The sequence below is a fragment of the Lynx canadensis genome, chromosome C1 (genome assembly GCF_007474595.2).
Source record: "Lynx canadensis isolate LIC74 chromosome C1, mLynCan4.pri.v2, whole genome shotgun sequence".
Taxonomy (NCBI): Eukaryota; Metazoa; Chordata; class Mammalia; order Carnivora; family Felidae; genus Lynx; species Lynx canadensis.
In genome coordinates, this window is record NC_044310.1 from 209,808,158 (window position 1) to 209,824,408 (window position 16,251).

At 40.0% G+C, this 16,251-nt stretch overlaps 1 protein-coding gene across 13 annotated transcripts in view; it reads left to right on the forward strand.

Moving 5' to 3' along the window:
- MFF (mitochondrial fission factor) overlaps window positions 1-16,251 on the forward strand; it is a 35,317-nt gene that overhangs the window by 3,942 nt on the left and 15,124 nt on the right. For 4 of the 13 annotated variants that reach the window (XM_030324280.1, XM_030324284.1, XM_030324289.1 and 1 more), the window contains exons 3-9: window positions 523-700; window positions 1,462-1,598; window positions 1,690-1,910; window positions 2,743-2,912; window positions 11,009-11,097; window positions 14,431-14,505; window positions 14,968-15,042. In XM_030324280.1, coding sequence (XP_030180140.1) covers window positions 1,549-1,598; window positions 1,690-1,910; window positions 2,743-2,912; window positions 11,009-11,097; window positions 14,431-14,505; window positions 14,968-15,042 — 680 coding nt within the window. In that variant the 5' untranslated portion in view covers window positions 523-700; window positions 1,462-1,548. The remainder of the gene's footprint in view (window positions 1-522; window positions 701-1,461; window positions 1,599-1,689; window positions 1,911-2,742; window positions 2,913-11,008; window positions 11,098-14,430; window positions 14,506-14,967; window positions 15,043-16,251) is intronic. The other 9 variants (XM_030324288.1, XM_030324290.1, XM_030324291.1 and 6 more) reach the window with 6 other exon arrangements.

Here is a 16,251-nt window from a genome sequence, read left to right on the forward strand (position 1 = left end):
TTGTTATTGCCCTTGATTTATATATAATACTTTTTGCTGAAAATTCAGTATAATTTGGCTTTTGAAGTCATTTCCTTTTAAAGAAACGATTACTTCTACATCAGTTTTTTAGGCCACGTCAAGTACATTTGCTTCTGACCTTTACATTCTCGTCGTGATTTCTTCATTTGTGTTGTGCTTGTCTTAAAAAAGAAAAGGACTTTTATTCCCCTTCAGAATATAACGATTAAAGGAGTTTTATGGCAAAATGTTTGTTTTTAATCTGACTTCACATTCTTCTATATATTTGATTAGCTTTATCCCGTTTGCAAAATCATAAAATAGTGACTGTGCATAAAACCATCTTCATGATTTTTCAGACGTAGAATAACTGTTTAGTAGAAATGTGAAAACTGGTTTTGTGGAGCAGGTCTTAGTAGATCATTTTAAGTGGATATTTACTTTTATTCATGGTTTTGGTTTTTTTTTTTTGTAATAAAATGAATTATGGAAATACTGATCTTTATTCTTTCTTTTTTACAGCTGGAAAAGCAGTCTTGGTGTTGTTATGTTCACCTCCAAAAAAGTTCAGATCTGTAGGGGAATTGTTGCATAAAGTAAACTGAACCACAGGGTAGCAGTATTTTAATAGCTGTTCTAGATGTGTATGTGCTGTGTTACAAATGAGTGAAAGAACAAGCAGTGATACACCAGTAGGAAGGTCAGTGACACTTTATTCAGTTGAGCTGCTATTATAGGCTTGAGAGATTGTGGCTTGAAAGCTGGTTGCCATAGGCTGATCTTTTATACTTTCACCAGCACTTTGTGTATGGGGGGAGCTTTCTTCGGCATTTCCCCGAAGCATGGGTCCTTCTCTAATTTAGAAGGTTATTCCGTGCGTCGGTGCTGTCTCTCCCCTTAAAGGCATGTTATGCTTTTTAAAAATATACATGTAAATACAGTATTAACTGCACATAAATGTGAAGCTTCTGATTCCCCAAAATGAACGCGTCCGTTAAGGATTTATTGCTACAGAGTCTATATTTGACGTTCATTGCATCTCGGTCACTATACATCACTGTACAGTGATGTACATCACTATTCATTTAGTAAGAGAAGTTTTAGTTTGTATTTTGTGCTTTTTCAGGGGACTACGTTTTTTAAAATAAATTGAGAATTAGCCTTATTTACTTTATGAATCTGATTTTCATCATTAAAAGGTTTTATTTTTTTCATGCATGACAGCAATTTCTCATTTCATTTTTGGAAAATCCTAGCAGCTTTCCGTCAAATGATTGATTAGGAGATTTTAATTTAAGTTTTCTCTCAGACATTTTTGAATTATAAGCAGCATGCATATCTGTGCAGAGAGAAAGAGAGGAAGTGTGCGTGTGTGTGTGCTTGTGTGCATGTGTGCGTGTGTGTGTGCACGCGCATTTGTTTTGTGGTTATACAGTGATTTAAAAACTTGCTCCTAAGCAGTGTCTTCAAGGTGCGAATTCAGCTGATAAAGTGAGAAGGCATTCTGTTGAGGAAACCGTTTTCTTCGCTCTTTTGTTTTTGCTTTGTATGTGTTTGGTACTCGCAAAAGAGAAGGCCCCTTCTGCTCTTCCCACAAGGTACTGTCTTCTAACTTGGCCATGTTAGGAAGACTGGCATCGTAACATGTGGTCACACACCCCCCCCCCATCTTTAAATTCTTGCCCACAGAGTGAGTGGGGCAGCATTTCCTTCTCCCCGCGCTGCTGAGATGGCGGAAATTAGTCGAATTCAGTATGAAATGGAATACACCGAAGGTATTAGTCAGCAGATGAGGGTCCCGGAAAGATTAAAGGTAGCGCCACCAAATGCTGATCTGGAGCAAGGATTCCAAGAAGGAGCTCCGAATGCTAGCGTCGTTATGCAGGTTCCAGAGAGGATCGTTGTGGCAGGTACCTGACGTTGTGTTTGTAAAGTTGCCGATAAAGCTTTGTTTTTTGGGTTTTTATGAAAACTTCTGGGTCTTTCAAACTATTGTTTAGGAAAGGGGCTGGGAAATACAACTTGGCAGTATTTGCAAAATTTCTGTCCTAATAGGCCGAAATTTCAAACAATATTTTTTAATAATGCAACCAGTTGACATATAATTTACATACATAAAATACGTGTGACTTTTAAGCATACGGCTCGATGAGTTTTGGCCAACGTATATGCTCCTGTAACTGTCCACCACAGTCTAGCTATGGCACATGTTCATTACCCTGAAAGGTACCCTTGTGCCCCATCTCATTTAGTTCCTCCCCCTCAGTTCCAGGCTTTTTGAAACTCTTTCAAGTTCTTGCATGCATCAGTTCATTCCGTTTTACTCCTGGGTAGCATTCCACTATGTGAATACACCCCAGTTTGTTCATCCGGTCACCTACGGATGGAGATTTGGGTTGTTTCCTGTTTGGGACTGTTAGGATTAAAGCTGCTGTGAGTGTTGCCATACAAGTCCTTGTGAGGACGTGGGTTTTCATATTCCTAGGAGTGGAATTGTTAGGTCATATTGTAAATTGTGTTTAACTTTATGGAAAGCTGTCATGCTGTTTGTGAAACTGATTGTACCCTGTGATATTCCCATCAGTGATGCATGAAAGTTTTCACTGCTCCACACCCTTGCCAACACTTTGTACCATCAGTCTTCTCATTTTAGACATTCTAGGGGGTGTGTAATGGCAGATAGTCTTTAATAAAACCACTCTCTTTTTAAAACCTCCTTACCTTCTATTTCGTTACTCCTAGGAAATAATGAAGACATTCCATTTGCAAGACCAGCGGATCTTGACCTTATACAGTCAACTCCCTTTAAACCTCTGGCACTGAAAACCCCGCCTCGTGTACTAACACTAAGTGAAAGACCGCTAGATTTTCTGGATTTAGAAAGGCCTCCTGCAACCCCGCAAAATGAAGAAGTAAGTAGAGTTTTAATGTGAACTGAATTTGAAATAATCTAGACAAAAGCAAATGGTAAAGAGGATTAAAGGCTATAAATCCTATCATTAGCAATATGTAATGAAAGCCTTCCACATGGACCATTAAGTAGTATAGATTGTGGTTTATAGACAACCCAAGTAAGACATTATGCTATTTTTTTAGATTTAGATGTTATGTTTCAGGAGAATGGAAATTTTTTAGAAATCATTAACGTTCATATGGTCTAAAGGAAGAGGTTTTTTTTGTTGTTGTTGTTTTCAGTTTATTTATTTATTTTGAGAGAGAGAAAGAGAGAGTGCACCAGCAAGGAAGGGGCAGAGAGAGAATCCCAAGCATGTTCCGTGTTGTCCGCTCAGAGCCCGACCCAGGGCTCGAGCTCACAAACCATGAGATCATGACCTGAACTGAATTCAAGAGTCAGATGCTCGACCCACTGAGCCATCCAGGTGCCTCTAGAAGGAAGAGGTTTTATGGCTAGGTGCTGCACCTTTAGCAATATAGATAAAGATGAGAAGATTAGCATAGGAAATGAACGTGTCGCTTTGTTACAAAAGAAGTCTGGCAAATAGGGAAAGAAAGCTCTTTTTTCCCCTGGCATTACCTGTTCTCCCAGCTTGCTAAGACGTCTCCACTCAGCTGGTGTACCTGTGACAGTAATAGCCCTGCTGACCTGAATATGGCAGGAGGGACTTAATAAGCTGTTAGGAGCAAAGTTTAGATCTTGCCTCTCCCCTTGATTCAGGGCCAATCTTGTAAAATTTCTTCTCTGTGATGATATTTATAGTTGTAGCTTTTATATTGTAGCTTCTGAACTTGCGTGTTGTGCATTGCCTATGGTCATTTTTCATATTAGTCCTTTCCAATGAGGGTGAAGTATCCATGTGACCCAGGGGAGGGAGTACAGTTTCCTAGTACTAAGTATGGCCTTTTCTTAGGTTGGAAATTTCTCCTGAGGTAACTGAGATTATTATACTCATAGGTGCCGGTTTGGACATTCTAGATTTGTGCTTGGTGCAAAGCACTACATTTGAGCGTTCCCACAGTGGAAGGACATTAAGATACTTGTAGAATTATATGTAACAAACATTCTTTGAGCTTTTGTGTAAGACCCTTTTCAAAGAGATACAGTTCCTGCATAGTGGCATGAGTGCAGGGAAAGACCCCAACATTCTCAGAAGATACAAAGTTCTTTTTTTTTTTTTTAATTTATTCGTTATTCAGAGACAGAGTGTGAGTGGGGGAGGGGTAGAGAGAAGAAGGAGACACAGAATCCCAAGCAGGCTCCAGGCTCTGAGCTCTCAGCACAGAGTCCGATGCAGGGGTTGAATTCATGGACCATGAGATCATGACCTGAGCTGAAGTCAGAGGTTTAACCAACTGAGCCACCCAGGCTCCCCGATACAAAGTTCTTAATAGCAAAGAATAATGAAAGGTATGAATATCAAGTGAGACAAAAGATATCAGTTAGAGAGAGGCCCTGCTTCCTGGCCCCCCAAAAGTGCCCAGTGGAAATTACTGCCTGGATAATAGCGTCGTGGAGTGAGGATTCTACCAGGGGGAAACGTTCCCTTTACTACTCTCGAGTTTTGTTTTCCTTTTGATCTTTCTGTTCTCACTATTTTAGATACTTACTGCGCACTTGGTGAGAATAAGTGATTGAAAACAAGTCAGGCACTTTCCTGAGTGATTACTCTTTTTTTAAGTTTATTTATATACTTTGAGAGAGAGGAAAAGAGCACACACAAGCAGAGGAATGGCAGAGAGAGAGGGAGAGGCAGAGATGGGGAAAGAGAGAAGAATCCCATGCAGGCTCCATGCTGTCAGTGCAGGGCCCAGCGTGGGGCTCAAACCCACAAACCGTGAGACCATGACCTGAGCTGAAACCAAGAGTCAGATGCTTAACTGACCGGGTCACCCAGGCACCCCTGAGTGATTGCTTTTATATTGAGTGAGGAAACAAAGTTTCCCAGAATTGCCCTCAGTAGACCTAGGTTTTAAGCGTAGGTGATGTTTACTCCTGCAATAATCGTGATATTAAGTCACATGTGATAAGTGTCCAAAGTGTATAGCATTGGAGTGAAAAACTTCAGCTGAGAATTAGACCTGATTTTGAAGGCTGACTTTGCTACTTATTAATGACATAACCTTGGATAAATTATTAAACAATCCAAGGCTCATCTCTAAAAGGAAGATCAGAATAATGCCAAGTGCTTAAGATTATTATGAGAATTGAGTATAATAATGCACGTAGTGTGTTTAGCACATGTTCTAACAACGTTTAAATATTATTGCTGTAAAATTGAAATCGTGTGGCAGGAGCCAAATCCTGAGGTGTGAGAGAGGAGTTTCTGAGACAGTATCAGCTGCCTGTTGAAAGGAGAGCAAAGGTAAGGATGTGTACTTTGAGTCCATAGAAGGGTCAGGCGGCTCTCGTGACCGTCAACCTCTTGACCAGAGGGAAAGGAGAAAGGACCAGAGTTCTAGTTACTTCTAGAAGATGGATTGAAAGAGGAGGGCTTTAAAGCCCTGCGTGCTCGTCACGTTGATGATTCCTTCGGGTGCTGGTCAGAATCTATCAAGTGAGATTCCCCTGAATCATTTACTCTAGTAGTCATTTTATAGCACGTGCCAAGGTTTCTCATCCTCGGCACTGTTGACGTTTGCACTGGATAATTCTTTATTGTGATGAAGGCTATCCTCTTGCACTATAGAATGTTACCAGCATTCTTGATCTTTGTCTGCTAGATACCAGTGGAATCCTCCATTAGAGACCAGTGTATCTGATAGCCAAAAAGGTGGAAACAACCCAAATGTCCATCAAATGATGAATACATACACCAAGTGTATATCCGTATAGTGGAATATTATTCAGCTGTAATAAGGAATGAAATACTTACACGTTGTGTAACATGGTTGAACCGTGAAGACATCATGCTTCATCAAAGAAGCCAGACAGCAAAGGCCACATATTTTATGAATTCCACTTTCATGGAATTTTATGAGTCCCCTTATATGAAGTATCCAGGAGAGGCAAATCCACAGAGAGAGCAGATCAGTGGTTGCCAGGGGATTGGGGCGGGGCGGGGGGGTGGGGGGTAGGAATTGGGAATGACTGCTTAATCACTGTAGGGTTTCCTTCTGGGAATATGATAAAAATCATAAATGATTTTTATTATGACAGTAAACGATAAAAATATTCTGTGACTGGGTAGAGGTGATGGTTGCACATTGTGAGCCCATTAAGTATACTGTCTTGTAGTTTCAAATGGCGAATTTTATGTTATGTGTGCTTTATCACAATAAAAAGAAAGGAAAAATTCTAGTCATTGCCAAATGTCCCCTTGGGGGCAGAATCACCCCCAGTTGAGAACCACTGGCAAGAAAGGAGACTATGAGAAGGTGGCTTATATAGAAGGCTATAGAAATTGTCTAAAATGTATCTGACACGAGGGATAAGTTTGCAGAAAGTAACCACTTGAATTCTTAAACTGGCTTGAAGAATCCAAGGGAACCCATGCAAGAGGGCTTCAAGCGTGAAGTGGATAATCCCCCAGCACAGACAGGGTTTATAAAACCTGGAGGCTTGGCTGATAGAGAGGAAATTGATGAACCCTTTCAATATGCCTGATCGGTCCCAGTACTTAGGAAGCAACTGTGGGACAGACCACTGCTTTGATGATTCTTCCTGTAAGAAACTAATAAAGGAACTGAGCAGTAAACTGATCTGGGTAGCAAACTGCAAAATACCCAAGTCATGGCAGTCCTCTGTGTTCTTAGCATTGATCAGGCAGTGTGAGTGAGGAGGGAGTGGGCTTTGACACCAACAGCACCCCTCCTCAAAACGGGGTCCAAATGGGAGACAGCGAGAGGAGATCTTCCAGAGAACAAACAGAAAGACGTATGAAGAAAAAGCGTTGGAAAATAAGAAGGCTTGACGCTGCCTTGAAGAGGCGTAACCCCGTCACAGATATGGATTCCGTCAACATATCCTATCAGTCACGACAACATTCTTTGAAAAGATCAACTGTGGGGGCACCTGGGTGGCTCAGTCGGTTAAGAATCTGACTTCAGCTCAGGTCATGATCTCACGGTTTGTGAGTTGGAGCCCATCGGGCTCTGTGCTGTCAGCGCAAAGCCCACTTGGGATCCTGGGTCTCCCTCTGTCTCTGCCCCTCCCCTGTTTGCACATGTGCATGCGTGTGCGCGCTCTCTCTCTCTCTCTCTCTCAAAAATAAATTTTTTTTAAAAAAAGAAAAGGTCAAATGTAATAATTGCAAGAGCTTTGTGAGAAGGCCATTGAAGTAGAAAGAGAAAACAGATTGGACTAATGACAGGTAGTAAGAGTTTTTGCCTGAATTGGCAACTCCTACTTCCAGAAAGACAAGTAGAAGAATGCCATCCATTTTTGCAGTAAATCTTTGCAAAAGCACTAAACCCCAACATACCCAAGAAATGTCAAGAGTCAGAGAAGCCCTGTGAGGGGAAAATCAGTTGGCCTGTATAAACTCTGACCTGGTCTTAGAAAAGAAGAACGAAGACAATGAATGTTTTCAGAAAAGGAACTACGTCCAAGCCATCATCAGATGGCATCCGCAGCCACATACAACGTGTACAGCTGGAGCTCAGGGACTGGGAAAGGCACATCCAGCCAGAACAAACCTCATCCAGGATTACACTTGGAAAGCATCCGCCCAAGAAGCTTTCATGAGGGTTAACACAAAAGCCCTAGGTCTGTTAAAATCGCAGGTGGCTGTCAGTGCTACATGATGGTCCAGTTCAACTGATAGGACAACCTTGAGGCTGGGAAGTGAAAGAACGTAGTTGACCTGAAGTGTACTGAGTAACCCAGTCAAATGGCGCATCCTAAAACAAATGGAGAAGGACTCCTAGGCGCTCAGTGAATACTTAAAAGGGTCCTGTATTAGCTCGGAAGCTGTTGAATGTGGGACTGATCACCATTCAGTGACGGTTTGCTTAGCTTCCTTTTCTTTGCCCTCCTGTGGAAAGAGGCCTGGGTCTGAGCAGAATGGAGCAAAAGGGAGAGAAGAGGGAAAAAGTGAGAATAACCTAATTGTATATACATATACATATTCATCCGTGGACAGTTCAGAGATGTGCACTCAGATCCTTTGTGTGGCCACTGTTCTTGGCCCTCTTAGCCCAGGCCTGCTCTGTTCACTGTGGACACGTGTTCCATGTTCCCTCCCATGACCTTCAGTCGCCATCTCAGCTCTTCTCTCCAAACCTCGTTATTTTACATTTTGCACAGTGAACATGTTTGGGAGGGAGGGATGTTCAGCCCATCTTACGAAGTATTTTCACCTCTTCCAGTAAAAATCCCATGACAATTCACAGATTCATGTCTCTGAGCTGTTATTTTAAAACAGAGATCAGTACCAGGGAAAATACTAAGGCCTCTGAGCAGGTTCTTAAAAGGGCAGTCAGCTCTAAATGGACTAAAAGAACCAGCAAACAAAGGCCTAGAGGACATTTATTCATTTGTTCAGAATTTATAAGCACATTAGAGGGAATTTGAAGCCTTACTACCAGGCACAGAAGATCCTATGACCTAACCTCTCCAGGAAGTTACCTGAAGCTAGGAAACTACTTTTCAGCTCCAGGAATGAATACAAGTTTTTAAATGGGTAATCCGTGCTGGTTGGTTCTGAATGAGGTTTAAGAGCCCTGAGTTGTCAACTAGATCTCAATAAAGCTGGGGGAAAAAAACCCTAAGTTTTAAAAATAAAAGCCTTAGATTGAAGAAACAACCGCCATGACTGAACTAAATGTGGAAATTGTTCAAAGATAGTGTTCCTTATCACCTCAGGCAGTGTCTACGCACTTTGGTTAAAGTTACAGCATACAGTTTGGTCACATCCGAAGGCATAACAGATACATGCTTTTGTGAGAAGTTGCTTTTCTTCCCGATATGGCAGTAATACCAAGCTTAGGGTTCCTGTGAAGTTATATTTAAATCATATTTCAAATGGTGAAAATAACAGACTTAGGATCTTCTCGTTTCCAGGCTGTGTTGAAATTATAGACATAATGTTTGTCTTCTGTCGTTTCCTGTCCTGCTTAATCTTAGTTCTTATAGCACAGCAGCAGGAATGGTTCTGATTTTGTAGGAAATTCACCTTGATCACTGTAACCTGGAAGGGCTGTTCTCTAGGGAAGGCAGGTGCAACCGTGCCATGGGCAGGAAGGCAGGTTTCAGTGGGATCCTCGCCAATCAACCTGGTACTGCTCTCTGTGAATGAAGTGTGCTTAGTGTACTTGGTTGTGGAGGTGTGTGTGGGAGGGAGATAGAGGTGTACCATGTGTGTATATGATATGTAGCTCTAAAGCAATTCTCATTTTTCAGGGCCCCTGGGTGGCTCAGTTGTTGAGGATCCGACTTCCACTCAGGTCATGATCTTGCTGTTCAGGAGTTCGAGCCCCCCGTCAGGCTCTATGCTGACAGCTTGAAGCCTGCTTTGGATCCTCTGTCCCCCTCTCTCTCTGCTTCTCCCCTGCTTGCATTTCCTCTCTCTCTCTCTCCCTCTCTCTCTGTCAAAAATGAATAAACATCTTAAAAATATATTTTAAAAATAACATAATACTTATTTTTGTTCAACTTTCTTATTTTTGGTTCAATTTTCTTCCAGTAGGCTCCACCCTGACCCCTTTTCTGTTGTTAGAAGTGGTTTTTTTTTTTTTCCTTTGTTTGAGTGGGTCGATGGTTCATAACAATAACCAGATCTAAACCATTCTCTGAAATTATACACTGTGTATTGTGGTTTTCAGTTTTGTTGGCATGAAATGAGGATTTATTCTCCATTGAAGGTGCTTGTAACCTGATTATCTACTCCCAAGATTTTTTTACAAGCATCACTAGATACTGATTTATATTTTTTAAAATCTTAACTTTCAAGTCCATTGCTTCACATACCAATTGTCCTTTACAGTAAAGTTTACTTTTTTTTTTTAAACCATGAAGTTGCCATAGCTGTTTCTAGTTAAAAAAAAAAAAGATCCTAAACAAACAGGAAAGTTAGTGATTACCATTGTTCTATTGCTGTGTAATAAACCACCCTGACTTAAAACAAAACAAAAATTTCATTTTGCTCACAGGTTCTGTGCGTTAAGAAGGTGCAGCAGGCATCGTGGGGAGAGCTTGTTTCTGTTTTACCATATCTGGGTCTAAGCGAGGAAGTCTCAAAGCTAGGGACGACTCCACAGCTGGAGTCTACAGCCCTCTGCCGGCTTACTCACACGTCTGTCCATACAGCCTGTTGTCTGGGACTCAGCCCAGCCAAGGTCACTGACTGGTGCACCTACCCACGGCCTCTCTGTGGGACTCCTGGACACCTTCACGTCATGGTGCCATGGTTCCAAACTTGAACAGCCTAGAGCAGAAAGTCAGAAGCCTTATTGTTTATGACCTAGTCTCAGAAGCCACATTGCATCATCTCTATAGCAGTCTCCAGCCCACCCAATTTAAAGGAAGGGAACATAAATCCTACCCCTTAATGGAAAAGGTCAGTGATACATTTTGTCAGAAGAGTGTGTGGGGTGGGAGACTGTGGAGGTCTCTGGAATGCCAGAACCTTTAAGCTAGTATTAGCTTTTTTTTAGTCTAGTTTTTACATATCCAACCAAATCTGAATTTGTTTTAGCCCCAGAAGCCTGGAACATTTGTTTGTAACACAAGTACATCCCATTTCCTATAAAATACGTGCCTTTAAAAACTGTTGTAAAGTGTTCTTAATTAATGGAAGTGTATTATTTAAATTATAATAAATGGACATATAATGTTACCAAGTAATGTGGATACCTAAATAGAAACCAGAAGTACCTTTTCATGAGGTAAATAAGCATTCCTAAGTTTATCCACATGATAATAAGTAGGGTTTTTTTTTTTTAACCTGTTTTCAATACTCCTGTTTAGCAACAATGCTTGGTTCTGTGTTCTTTGTAAATTGTAAGTTTTGTGAATAGCCTTGGACTGAGGTTCTTTGGATGGTAAGTAGCTCTGCTAGGCTCCTGACAGTCTTTTCTGTTCCTTTCCCCATCTTTGTGCCGAACTGAACAGATCCGTGCAGTTGGCAGGCTAAAAAGAGAGCGCTCCATGAGTGAGAATGCCGTTCGCCCAAACGGACAGCTGCTCAGAGCTGACTCAATGTGAGTACAACACGGGGAAGCGTGTCTCCTGCATAAGTTTTCAACATCCAGTGTCCTGTCATTTTCTACATAAGTTACTTCTTTTTTTCTTAACTCTCAAATAGTTTTTTTAAAGAGGAAGAAGTGTGCATTTTGTGCCTAAGAACCTGAGAAAAAAGCAAATAATTTGCTTTTACGTGTTTGAAATCTGTTTGACATTTACATCAGTTTTCCATTTTTTGCAGTTATTTTTAGAGCCTTAAAATACGTCATGGGAGTTTTCCAGTAGCATTCTCCACTTCTACACATATGACAGAATTCTAAAAGTCTGATTTACTTATTTTGGGAATTGCCTATAAAGTATACTTAGGAAAAGTTGATAAATGTTAGCGCTCAGTTCTGTGCAGCCTTCGGGAATGTTTACCTAGGGTGTAGATCGGAACAAAAAAAACAAAAGGAAACACTTGAAGCAAATGTCTTTGTTTTCAAGTTACTCCGTTGGTCATAAGATTGTGAACTAGCCCTTCCAGCTCGGCTACTGAAAAAAATTTTTTTAATGTTTGTTTATTTTTGAGAGAGAGACAGAGCATGAGTGGGGGAGGGGCAGGGAGAGAGGGAGACAGAATCAGAAGCAGGCTCCAGGCTCTGAGCGGTGAGCACAGAGCCTGACACGGGGCTCGAACTCACCAGCCGTGAGATCATGACCTGAGCCCAAGTCAGACGCCCAACCGACTGAGCCCCCCAGGCGCCCCATTCTGCTTCTACTGAGCCGTGGTAACCAGTGTAAACACAGGCAAGCGAATTGCTTTACTTCCCAGGATTATTGTTTAGCTCTCTGCCTACTGAGTCATCGAATTGTTAGATCCATTTCATTTTCCAAAAATACGAGTCTGTTGTTTCAAAGGCCATGTAAACTTGTCTTTCACATTTGGTTATGTTACTGTCTTCTGATCAAAGCTACCCCACTATGAGATGTTTTAGATCAGGCACATGGTTTTTTGTTGTTGTTGTTTCATTAAAATTAGTGGGTTTTTACACATACAATATCCCCTTAAAATCTGGTCAGAATTTTAAGTCTCACATCTATTGGTGATTGTGGCATTTTTAAATAGATGATTTAGGTTGCTTGTGTAAATTAAGGTATCTTCTTCTTTACATTTTCAGTCATTTTCATGAACTCCTTGTTCACAAACCACATCTGATGCCAGGCATCATGTTAGCCTCTCCGGGAACTGCAACAGGATCAGGAGATGGGGCGTCTCTCTCGGAGCTTGCCAATCTGGACAAAAGCAAAGCACTTAAACGTATATTTAAGAGCACTAGAGCTCAGTACCGTACTGGAGCACTCAGTACTGTGAACTGGAGCACAGCACAATATCCACTGGTGTCAGACCACATCAAGTGCTAGTTTGGCGCTGACTGAAGAATACAGAGATGCCGAAGGGGCTTTGATAGGGTAGGAACTTTCTTCTTTAGTGTTAGGCGTGGAGGAGAACTAGACGTGCTTTCGTTTCGTGGGGAATCTTGAAATGTGCCCTTAAGTAGCTATAGTTACTCTGGAGGGTGATGTAAGTAGACAGTAGGTTAAAATGAATATATATCTCCCTCCGAAAATACTTACCTGACAAGTTCAACCATTAATATAAAAATTTTTATGGTAATTACATGTTTTCCTGGAGATGCCTGGCTGGCAGTGATGGCAGCCGGTCCGTGAAATCCATTTTCCTAGTACATCTCCCAGTATATTACCCAAATGATAAAAAAGACGACATAGTTTATGGCTAAGATGGCTTCTTGAGATTTGGCACCTGTCAGAATGATCAAGGGCTTTTGTTATTTTCTACTTGTAATCTTTTTCAAGGCAGCAAAGGTTTCTCATCAACTTTTCCGTTCTTCATAGAAGCCACTTATCTTCATATAAGATGTGGCTGATTATTTAGGTCTTTTTTTTTTTAAGAATTTTTTTTTTAATATTTATTTATTTTTGAGAAAGAGAGAGCACAAACGGGGGAGGGACAGAGAGAGAAACACACACACACAGAATCTGAAGCCGGCTCCAGGCTCTGAGCTGTCAGCACAGAGACTGACGCGGGGCTCGAACTCGTGAACCCCAAGACCATGACCTGACCTGAAGTAGGACACTTAACCGACTGAGCCACCCAGACTCTCAGGTCTTTAATTACTTTGAAATTTCATATTAGATAAAAACAGGTCTATTTTAGTATAGCATTATTTTTTTCTTTTTTTCCACAAAATGTGTAATTATTGGTAGCTGAGTTTGGTTGAAGAGAAAGGAAACAGTTGTATTATGTATGAAAACCAGCCTAACAAGGCTACTATTAGAGTAGATAATTCGTTCGTAGGAATTTTTGCAGTTACCTAAGTTCCTCATAACAGAGAAGATTAGCAGAGTCAACTAATCCTTGCTTGTGTATTTAAGTCGCCTTAATGGCGCTTTCTAGATGTTTAATAAAACAAAAAATGTTTTAATGTTTGGTAGTAAAGATAGAATGAATATTTAACTCTGCATTTTCATAGTGAAATTCTTAGATTACATAACGATACTTTTTTGTATGGTAATTATGTATATTACCATATTATGGTAAGATACTTAAGCATTTCTCTTAAAGAGAATCTTTTTAAAAAAAATATATTTATTTATTTTGAGAGAGAGAGAGAGAGAGAGAGAGAGAGAACCCCAAGCATGCCCGTGCTGTCAGCACAGAGCCCCATGCAAGGCTCGATCTCATGAACCATTAGATCATGACCTGAACTGCAGTCAGGAGTCAGATGCTTCACCAACTGAGTCACCCAGGCACCCCTACTTAAGCATCTTTTTGTTAATAATGTAACCTGGCTTTTTCTTCCCCTTCCATTATTAATTTCAAAAATATGTAGTTGAATTCATCTTTAAGAATCTACATTTAATTAACATTAGGAATTTTATACAATGAGCACTATCATATATTTGGTGTTAGTGACGCAGTAAGGACGAAATTGTTAATTTATTATAAAACAGCAATATTTTACTTCCACTAAAGTAATTATTAAATTCTTGGTGTCTTCACCTATTTTGGTCTCTTCTTTGTAATGTACAATTAATTATGTGTCATGGTCCGTGAACCTTTGCCTGCCTCCACTTTAGTTTATTCCTTGGCTTTAAGAGTAAAAGTGCATTTAGACATGGGAGCAGAAACACTGGCCTTCGTTTTCTTAATCGCTTTCCAGAGACAGTAGAATCGACTATTGTCAGCTATTGACACAAAAGTGAATTCTGACCAGTAGACTTGTATCTCACTTTTTCTTTGTGTTATGAAAGCCGAATGTGTAAAAGAAGCATAATTATTATTTAAGGTGGCACAGATCATATTCTGCCCCAAGAAATAAAATGTCAAGGTTCCAGGCACCGATTTCTGCACCGGAGTACACGTAAGAATTTCTCTGCTCTGCTTTTCACAGCTAGGAGTTGTTTTAATTTTGCAGGCTTATGTTGTACTAATATTTCGCCAAGTAATTATCATATAATACCCTAATGCTCGTACTGTTTGGGCTTCTCAGTTCCTTGGTGTTGGGATTTCTCAAACTATCCTTTACACATTTTGTTAAGGAAAAAAAAAAAAAAACTAGACCAATTAAGGAAGTTAGGTATGATTTGGAGTGTAATAGTGAAAATAAAATGGAATAATTTGCACATAAGGACCAAGCATCATTTTTTATTTTATTTACCTTGAAACACTGGCCTTCGTTTTCTTAATCGCTTTCCAGAGACAGTAGAATCGATTATTGTCAGCTATTGACACAAAAGTGAATTCTGACCAGTAGACTTGTATCTCACTTTTTCTTTGTGTTATGAAAGCCGAAAATGTAAAAGAAGCGTAATTATTATTTAAGGTGGCACAGATCATATTCTGCCCCAAGAAATAAAATGTCAAGGTTCCAGGCACCGATTTCTGCACCGGAGTACACGTAAGAATTTCTCTGCTCTGCTTTCCACAGCTAGGAGTTGTTTTCATTTTGCAGACTTATGTTGTACTAATATTTCGCCAAGTAATTATCATATAATACCCTAATGCTCGTACTGTTTGGGCTTCTCAGTTCCTTGGTGTTGGGATTTCTCAAACTATCCTTTACACATTTTGTTAAGGAAAAAAAAAAAAAAAAACTAGACCAATTAAGGAAGTTAGGTATGATTTGGAGTGTAATAGTGAAAATAAAATGGAATAATTTGCACATAAGGACCAAGCATCATTTTTTATTTTATTTACCTTGCTTTTTGGTGGGCATATTAGTTCTGTACAGAGTCAACTTAACCAGCTTCAGTGATCCCAACCTTTTTTCAGTTTTAGCACCCATCTTTTCTTGCTTTCTTATTTTGATCCAGAAGGAGGAGTCTAAGAGTGGTTTGTCATTTAGGTTTTTGTTTTTGTTTTTGTTTTTCTTAATTCCATAGATTAAAATTATGCTTGGAAGAATGTTTGAGATCATTTAAACCTACTCTTTCTGCTAAAAGAAGGTGCAGGAGTGACTGGCCTGTTGTGGGGATATTTTAGTGCATAGTACAGGAACTCGGCAGCTGATGCAGTTCTTAAGCAACAGAAATCACTCTGGCAACCAGCGATGTTTTTCTTCTTCTGGTTCTTTTATTGTGCTTCTTGGAACCAGTAAATTGCCTTAGTGGCAACAAGTTAAGGTTTTCTATTTAAAATTTCAAGAGAAAGGGTACAAAATTTGTGTTTCCATGAACATTTTTTTCTCACTCTTTTCACAATTTTACCTTTTACTGTCTTCTGGAAGAGGTTGGAGCCTCACCAAAGACGTTACCCTCACAGTTTGAGAAACATTATTCCTGTGAAAATCCATGGGAAAGAGGTACTTGACTTTGGACTTACCTCTTAATAATGACAAGTAAATTTTCGTTAAAATTTTGGTTCTGACATTGGCTAGTGTTGTTTACTTCCCATTCATGCAGTAGGATTTCATATAGGCATCAGGCAGAGCTATTCCTGGTGAAATTATATGGTAAATATCAGAGCTGTCCTCAGAATTTCCTAATCTTTTACAAAAGAAGAAGTTGAGGCTTTGCCGTTTTATAACATTAGTAGGAATCAATTTATTATCAAAGTGCAATTTTATTAGGTTACTAATCAGATAACATTTGCTTAAATAATCCCAGTG